General features: G+C 36.8%; 1 protein-coding gene across 1 annotated transcript; it reads right to left on the bottom strand.

Moving 5' to 3' along the window:
- Window positions 1-982: 982 nt before the first annotated feature.
- Window positions 983-7551, bottom strand: LOC108234469. The gene is made up of 7 exons (XM_017413682.3): window positions 7444-7551; window positions 5992-6045; window positions 4018-5000; window positions 3748-3890; window positions 3412-3512; window positions 2938-3034; window positions 983-2827 (listed from the first exon to the last, which is right to left on the bottom strand). Exons 2-7 carry the CDS (start codon window positions 6008-6010, stop codon window positions 2698-2700), a joined length of 1473 nt encoding a protein of 490 aa, XP_017269171.1. The 5' UTR covers window positions 6011-6045; window positions 7444-7551; the 3' UTR covers window positions 983-2697.
- Window positions 7552-9259: the final 1708 nt, after the last annotated feature.

The raw sequence follows: 9259 nt of genomic DNA, 5'->3' as shown, positions 1-9259 counted from the left end.
AAAACCTCTATTAGAAACTTTGAAACTGTGCAGTATGCATCATCTTCAGATGACTGCACACTCCTTTGTCGCCACCATTGTAAATACTGTACTCCACGTTACTTATTTAAATGTAAGGTTGCTTCACGTTACTCATTTAAAGTTTTGGAAACCAACACGTTCACCATTTTACAGACAGGTCAGGTTACAAAGTTTCTACACGTGTCCACTTTACTTTCTTGCTTTTTCTATGAAGCAGTTCCAAGTTCCTAAAGATAACACAGTCTACTAAAGTGTCCAAAAATAGAAGTTCGATTGCTTAAAGATTTCCCTTTAATTTATGAGAAAGAGTTGAACATTTTTAGACATATTTCACATTTAAAGTAGAACTTCTTGTCCTTTCGCTTCCAGTCACTTGAAATAAAGTTCCTTGATGTTGATCCTAAGTGTGTGAACCGAAAGCAGCTGGACTAACTTTTTCATTCCTCGAAAGTGACAGAAAGCAGAAAACCATAAAGAATTGAGGCCTGAAAGTAAAATCAGCACTCTCATTAAACTCTAGCGGCTCAGAAAGTCATTAATGGATTGATTAAATGTTGAACTGCTCTTTTACAAGCTGCAGCTTCTGCATCTCAGTGCTTTTAGCGCAGCAGACATGAGGCTGTGGAACATTTTACATGAGTATGTTTTAAACATAACTCCAACACGGGTCTTACATAATAAGATTTAACCAAATACAATTACCTGCATCCATTATGCACACTCATTTTTTAAGCCTTTACTTGTTTTTTTTTGTATGACATTTGATCAAGTAAAAAAAGAAGGAAGTATACAATTTCTGTCTAATTAAATAAAATGTTGGTTTTTATTGATTAAATTTCATTTGAGGATGTCGAGGGTCGTATTTTGCTCATTTAAATTTAAGTTGCCTGTAAAAACATCCAGCCAGGATCGTGTGATGATTCCCAATTAAAACATGGAAGTGCAACCTGAAAACAAAATAAATAAAAACACCAGATTTTGGTTTAATAGCACTTAAATGGTGACGACTGTAAGAAAACAACATTCCACTTGAGCCATTTGAGGTCAAACTCTGTACACTGAGGATTTTATTTCAGTGCTGAAGGCCCAGAACATGTTCTTATGTTGCTGTACGTGAAAACTATTTGCCTGGTTACAGTAATGTGCCATTCTGTGATGAGAAACACCCCCCACCCGTCCCAGTTCTCAGCCCACCGACTGCCTGGGTTTTTGAAATAGCAGGAATGAGCTCCACAAGCATGGTTTAGAAAAAAGGAACTGCTTTATTTGTGCTATCATATTTATAATCATGTTGTACAGCAGTCATGAGGGCTAGCATGGTTTCAACTATTATGCACAAGATTTACACTTCAGTTACAAAGACAATGGTGTATGCTTACTTGTAAATGCTTCAATGAAATAAAGTTCTAATATTTTCCAATCAAAAAAAATAAAAAGGTTGTGTGCTCTTAATTGGGGAACAAAACTGGTTAAATTATGATACGAAAACAAGCTATTTGGGGATAAATCTGAAAATGTCTTACAAAGACACATGAGAAGATCAAACTTCACCGGGTTTCTACCGTCAGATGTTTTCTCCATCACACAAACAAACAAAAAAAAATTCTCAAGATGCATTTTCAGTAACAGGGAAGAAATCTTCGTTTCCCAGAGAAAAATAAAAACCTCCCCCAACAACATGGTTTCTGCCTAATGCATGAGAAAATGTGAATAAGTGTGTGAATATTTACATGTATACAAAACTTAATAAGCAAACAATTAATTTTTATTTTTAAATTTAGCATTAGAACAATTGTTTGCTTGAACATGAGTATTTTATCTTCTGGTTTTGGAATACCGAACATAGCTGTACGACTGTTTGGCACGTTGGACCAGCGATTCCCAACCCTGGTCCTGGAGGAACACTATCCTGCATGTTTTAGTTGTTTCCCTGCTTTGAATGAGTGAGTGATGTCGGGCAGACATTGAAGACATGCAGGATAGTGCTCCTCCAGGACCAGGGTTGGAAAGCATTGCATTAAACAAACATCAGCAGCTTCCTCCCTGCAGAGATCCAGCTCATGAGAAAATACTGCTGTAAACAAGCTGCACACGTGTCCCACACGTTCAGACAAGTCAAGTCGCTCCATCAGAACAGACAGCATGACTTAAACAACCTGCATTATTCAGTGCAGGGGACCCTTACTGAGAACCTCCATGTATGTGGGCTAAAACTCTGACAGCTTCTGCCTGCACAGAGCTCAGAAACTACTGTACGTGGATGACAAAGCTGACAAGGATGCAGCACCATTCAGCAAAATCAATACAAGAGCTGCAACAGGCCATGAATAATTACCACCCCCCCACCCCCCCAGACACCAAATAAAACAACAGGAACAAATGAGGAAAACATTAAAACATGCATTGTCTCAAATCTATAAAAAAGTGAACACAAGTGCCTGTTTGAAACTATTATTACTCACTTCAATAACATAAAAAGCTCCTAAAACATGCATTTATTCTATTAAAAGGCATGCACAAAGCTGAAAGAAAGATAAAGGACAACATTCAAAGTCACAACAAAACAAGTACATGCCACAGGTTCAAGAAGGGGGGGGGGGACACCTTTAACATAAGAGGCCAAACATGAAATGAGTAAAGTGAATCCAGCGTGGCAGTCGGTCCGCACGTGCACGTTTAAGAAAAAGAGCTTCGTTCGAAGATTTTGGGGACTTTGGAAAAGCGTTTGTGGTGGATCAAATTCATGGCCTGCCACTCACTGAGAGTCATGGAAGGCGTCTCGTTGCCAGACTGCCTTTGGTAGTTTCTGGAAAACAGCACAGGTTCAGAGAGACGTGCATTTATTAATGGTTGGGCACATTTGCGTTAAAACTTATATATGTCATAAATACAGACATTTATTTAGAACTGACACACCTGCATGTGAGATCAGAAGGGTGCTGCCACTGTGAGCCATTAGAGTCTCTCTGACCAGCCACATGTGTCATCAGGTCCATAAGTTCAGTCATGTACCCTTGAAAAAATAAAAGGTTTTCTTAGAGATTTTGATTCATAAATGAATACAGACACTGATAATCAAAAATGAAATAAGATGCATTTCAAATGTACAAGAACTGCAGGGACACCATTAGTACACTTAAACCTTAAACTGGAACATAATAAAGGACATTAAATAATTCCTAAACATCTGAATTATGGAGGGTCACTTCCAGAGGAGATTCATGGATGTTCTGAAGGAGGATATGCAGGTTTATAGAGGAGGATGCTAGGGAAAGGGTCAAATGGTGGCAGAAGATCCTCTGTGGCAGATCCTAAAGAGAGCAGCCAAAGGAAATGACGAAGTGTCATCCCCCCCCCCTTTTTTTTTTTTTAAAGAGACTAGTTTCCTACCTTGAGTTGTTGCTTGGTTCTCAGTCATGTGACTTCTGACAGAAAATACATACTGTCCTTTCTGACGCTCCCATTCCATCTCGTCATTATAAATTTTAGGCCTAAAAAACATTAACAAATGTTTTAATGACTATTTTAAGCCACCTAATGATGACACGAGGGCCAGAAGACAGGTCCACACAAGTCTGCCTGATTAATTTATGCGTTGACATTAACAACAAATGCACAGAGGTACAATTGAAACAAACAGGGTCAGATACAGCAGCCCCAAACTTCCCCGTGTGTTTTCTACGGTCACATTGCTCCCCCTGGAGGCGACAGCAGCTGCTACAGTACCTCTGAATCCTCAAACATTTGGCCCTCTGAACAGCTTTGCTCCTGTTCTGGTTCGCAGAATATGCTTTCTGCTCTCGGGTGGGAAAAGATGCTGGCTTTCTGATGCTTTCTGGAAGATTTGCAACCACCACTTTTGATTTCACCTAAAGAAGAAAAAAAAAAAAAAAAAAGGACGAGCACAGGTATTTGGTGTTAACGTACACACCATGTACAATCCAGGACAAAACAAGCTTATTTTCCTGATGTGACTGAACAGCTAAAGCAACTTACCTGCACTTGTAAAGGCAATGTAGTTTCATAAGAAGTGTCCACAGTGCTGTCCCCAACACTGTAAGCCTGGCAGATAGAAACAGGCTCCTTCAGAACTTTTGACAACCGACTCCTCTGCTCATCTGCAGCGCTTGGCTGACACACAGAGGACTCAAATATTGGTTCCCCAATGTTCAAAACATCATCGTCCCCCTCTAAAAACTCAACAGCAGGTTTCCCAGGCTTCAGCAGTGGCCATCTCTCAGATGCGCTGCAGTCTTTATTTAAGAAAGAGAAATGCTGACCACACACTGAAGCTTGCTCCCGAAACTGAGGCACTGCTGGACTTTCAGCGTGATGTTCCTCTTTATTTTCATCTGGGTTAAATGACGAATCATAACCTCTGTCCTCCTCCACGGCTCTCAGGTCAGTTTTCACTTCTTTATTAGTTTCTCCTTGCCCTTCCTTTTTCAGAGGGTTGAGGCACAAGATGTCATCAACATCATAGTCAAAATCACGTGAAATATTTAACAGATGCTTCTCACTATTAGGGCTCAGCTGCACGGCCTCCACATCACCCGCCTGATCTTTGGAGGACCTGCTTTTCACATGCTCCAAGCCCAGCCGAGAGCTCAGAGCTTCTTTAATTTCACTGCTACAAGCTTGAGTTTTTACCTTCAAGCCTGAACTCCTCCCTGAAAGAGGACTGCTATAGTCCATGACGCAGGCAAGGTCTGGGGACAAAGCGTTCAGATAGCATGGTTTTTTAAACGCACCGCTGGAGCCAGTGTCCAGACTGGAATCATTCAGCTTTCTTTTTTTCACGGATTCATTAACTATAGTAATTTGAAAATTAACAAATGGGTTAGAAAACGGTTTTGACTGGCTCTTCTTTGGAGCTCGTGGGACCATCTGGGAAAACTGGGAAAGAGGCTTCAGGTGTTCTGCTTTTGGCTGATTACACCTGCTAAATATTGTGTTGGAGGGGAATTTTTTACCCGTGTCTGTTGAAGAAAAAAAGAAAACAATATCATGTTATCAGTTAAATATTAACACACTAAAGCAATATACTAAAACATCAAACAAAAATCAAAGTGATTAGCAAATAAGATAGAGATGTAGACAAATTTTTGCAAAGTTTACATCGATATATGCCAAGTTAAATGTGCACAAGAGCAGACAAAGTAACAATTATTAAACTATGAATTAAAAACAAAGCTTGCACTGGAGCTTGAATACAGAGTCAGAGCACCAGGACTGCCTTTCTCACCAAATCCTGTTTCAAAAGATTCAGACTATAACTTTATCAGTAACTCAGACAAACATAAATACAAAAACTTTCTTTCCTATTGCAGTACAGGAGACAAAGAGCAACAAATCTTTCCCCAATCAAAACTAAACTTTTTTGCATTAAACCAGTCGACTGTGAAATGAGTCATGTAGAAACGGACACTTTTCTTTTTTTTTTTTAAACACAAAACATTTATATTAAAACAACAACAGAAGGCAAAATGCAAATTTTTTTCCAAGAAATTTCAATTATAAAAAAACCTGATAAAGCCTAACACACTGATTCAATTCAAGTAAAGTTGGTTCTGACATTAAATTTGAAACAAAGAGCCTGTTGGACAGTTCTAAATACTGATTTGCCTTAACTTAAATCAACCACAGCTGCTTTACTGATGAATGCTTTAATAACAAACAATTTTCGTTTTATTTTAGTAAAGACATTCAATCTTTGATAATAATGTACTTCGTGTCCAAGCATTTTTTAAACAATGATTTTGACTTTACTTTTTAATCAAAAATGTTTTTAATACAGTTAGCAGAGAAAAAGAAGAAAATGAGTTCCTAAAATTTCCTGCAAGTGACAACAGTGAGATGGATTTAATTTTGAAGTGTTTTTACATGCTGGAAATAATATTCCCTAAAAAAGGACACCTGATACTGCCAGCTTAACCCAACAAAACAAGATCTTAAATATCTTTTACTCACTTTGAACCGTGTGAGCCATGTTCACTTCTTTCTTTCCTTCATGCAGTGAAATATCTGGAAACCAAAAAAATTAACATTTTAAAAGAAGCAGAATCACATCTCACATGTTTTCTGCAGCTCCAAAAACTATATTTTGGGATAAAATACTGTGAGAAATTTTAAATTAAGTACATCATTTGGAATTTCTCCCTCAAAACAGTGTCTATATCATTCACGGAAAAGCTTAAGTCAAGTATTTTTAGTCAGATGAGACAAACGATTCAAAACTGTCTGCTTAGGGAACAAACACGTCTGGAACTCATTACTTCTCTAAACTGTGACAAAACTGTTTCATCCGTTAAATCTTTAATGTTTATAGTACACCGTTAAGTCAATTAATCATAAAACATAACATTCAGGAACAATGAGTGGACTGAATACAAGAGAAAAAAAAAGTAAAAAAAAAAAAAGACTAAGATCTTAAGAACTCCTGCACAAGACCATGGTGGTCTGTTTTATTGAAAGTAAACAATATCAAATATGGGCTAGCAACAACTTTTGAACTTTTTGAATTTACTGACATATTAGTTGTTAGGGTTAGTTAATTTAGATCACTAAAATATAACCTGCATATGTTAACCTGCTTTACAGCACTCAGAAAAAAATACTGAAATTAAAAATGCATCAGATCCTTTTAAGAGCTTGGTCTGACAATGACATTTGTTTATATTTGAATTTAAATGGATTTAAATTGAAGCAGATTAGTTTGTGCTGAGGGGACTTGTGAATCAGCTACAAATGCAACAACAAACTCAATTATATAAGTTTCTGCATCACAATAACCTAAAGAGAGCTAATAGAATAAAAAAGGTTCAAATTAAACACTGATTCTTAATTTATTCCTGTGATTTAGGTTAAAAGATTCAATAATTTGAAACAAAACACACTAAATAAGCCATAATTCCATGAATAAATTTTGAATTAACTTCTAAATTCAAATAAAAAAGAAATACTTCAGCTCTAAGTATGTATACGTAATTTATTTAAGAGTATATCAATACAAAAATCAAATTAAGTGCATGCTTGTTTTTAAAAAAGCTAACAGGTTTTAGCTAACATTAGCTAAAAAAAAAATTTAGCACAAAAGCTAACGGATTAATTGACGCTTTATTTCACTCGGCACACATGGGTAAATACATATAACACATTATTGTTAACTTAAATCGACAATAGTGATGTAACAAATTATTTTAACCCTAAATTTAAAGGCTTCACGAAGTTTGCTGCTAAAGTCGATGTTAGGCTGAACCCCCGCCAAGATGGCGATTTTTTTTTTTTTTTTTTACTTTTATGAGATCAAATTGTGAACTGAAGCTTCGGCTAACTTGGTACCGATTAAAAACAATCATGTAACAGTGGGGGTATATTAAAAAATAAATAAAAAACTGTCAAATCTTTATAAAAAAAACCTACTACATGAAGAAAAGCCCGACTGCTCCAAGGAAACACCGCCCGCTAGGCTTCCCGGGCTCGCGCACAGGCCCTTCTGTGTGAGCGAGCGCCCGGAAGTCAAAAGTCAACATGGCGCAGTTCAAGTTTAAACCTTTCGTTTCTTTAATTTTGCTTTAAAAGGACGAGGTTTTTATGTAATTTAAAAAAAAAATAGGTGTAATTATGTAAAAGTTTTTTAGTTATTTGGAACACATAATTTGTTTAATTTCTCAGTATTAGTCCAGTCCTTCTATCTAGCCACACCTAACAAATGTTTTGTTTTGGCCTATTTAAAACATTTAGCACTAACTTCTGTATCAGGCAAGCATATAAGAAACACATGAACTTAACATGTGTTGCTATTTGAATAACTATTTTAAAATTATTATTAAATTGTATGTTTAGGCATTTTCTAATAGCAGCCTGTCACAAAAACTCAAATATTTTTTTGAAGTTGTTGCCAGTCACAGTTTGCCAGCAGTTTAAAACATTTTTCTTCTACAAGGTTATTTCCAATGAGAGATTTGAAATCATGATGTTGACACGCTGCAGCCAGCAGAGGGCAGAGTTGTGTTTCACAGAACTGTTCCAGTGCTCCATACAGACACAGACTCAGAGTAAATGAGAAATTGAAAACAATGTTTTACATTCTTTACTTACATTTCACTTTGTACAAAGTTTTTATTAGAGCAGTAGAGGTTTAAAGAGAGTCTAGAAGTAAAATGCTGCCATTTACTGTGAAAAAGCCTAGCGTTATCTTGTATTATCTCTCATTTCTTACCAATAATTGCATTCCCAAAGAAATATTATCTGAAAACTTGATGATTACCTGAAGGATACAAAAAACAGACTAAAACCTTTTCAAACAAAAGGTCAACGCCAGCAGTTACATCCTCAAATGGTGTTCCTATCGAATATGTGGACTTTTATTAATATCTGAAAATATTCACAGATGCAAATCTTTCTTTGTAAGCCCATATTGAAAGCTTCTTAAAGAAGTTGAAATTGAAACTAGGGTTCTAGTTGAAATCTCTTGAAACTAGGGTTCAGGAAAAAGCTTGTAGCTGACACCTTTTTACTAACTATCTACTGTGGTGACATTGTTTACATGAATGTCCCTGACGGCGCTCTACAGATGTTGAATGCGGTCTACCAAGGTGCTCCAAGGCTCATAACTGGTTGTAACCACTTTAACCATCACTGCACTTTGTACTCTTTAGTTAATTGGTTATGATTACCCATTTGTAGGCACCTGCATTACTAGATTTTCATCTATGAATCACTCCTTGGTCTGCTCCCTATCTCCTGTCATGTTGTCAGTGCAGCTACAGTGTGAGCTACCAGGCCTTTAATACATGGAAAAATGCTTTGTCTTCCTCTGCTCCTGGAACCTGGAACAACAGTTTTTTAGCTACAAAAGGCAGACACTCTTTCAGTTTGTGAAACAAAACTTAAGTAAGCCCTGACATATTTGTTCTGTTATGCTCTTATTTGTGTTTAATAGATCTTAAAGTTAGTTTATATTTCATTTAGCTTCTCTGCTTAAAAGGTGCTATGAACAAGGACTGTAGTGTAGTTAGAGCTGAGTGAGAAACAGAGGGATTGTTTTTGAAAGTGAGACATTCACACACTGACACACATTAACTGACAGATCTTCAGACTGCACCTAAAAAAGAGATCACCTGACTTCCCAATTCATTTCCAGTAAACAGCTAACTTACAAGAAGTGATGGCCTTCTGATGAATGTTGTCATGGCAACAAACAAAACAGTTTACAATCTATGAAACAGGTGGATCC

This window comes from Kryptolebias marmoratus, linkage group LG10 (genome assembly GCF_001649575.2).
Source record: "Kryptolebias marmoratus isolate JLee-2015 linkage group LG10, ASM164957v2, whole genome shotgun sequence".
Taxonomy (NCBI): domain Eukaryota; kingdom Metazoa; phylum Chordata; class Actinopteri; order Cyprinodontiformes; family Rivulidae; genus Kryptolebias; species Kryptolebias marmoratus.
The sequence above is the reverse complement of the archived record's forward strand: the minus strand, read 5'-3'. Positions and strand labels throughout refer to the sequence as shown.

Bases quoted from the DNA above. Each gene is read 5' to 3' on its own strand.
- LOC108234469 (XM_017413682.3), bottom strand. The intron at 3,513-3,747 runs GTACTGTAGCAG...AATGTTTTTTAG, and splicing joins AAATGTTTGAGGATTCAGAG to GCCTAAAATTTATAATGACG. The intron at 3,035-3,411 runs GTAGGAAACTAG...TATTTTTTCAAG, and splicing joins GAACCAAGCAACAACTCAAG to GGTACATGACTGAACTTATG.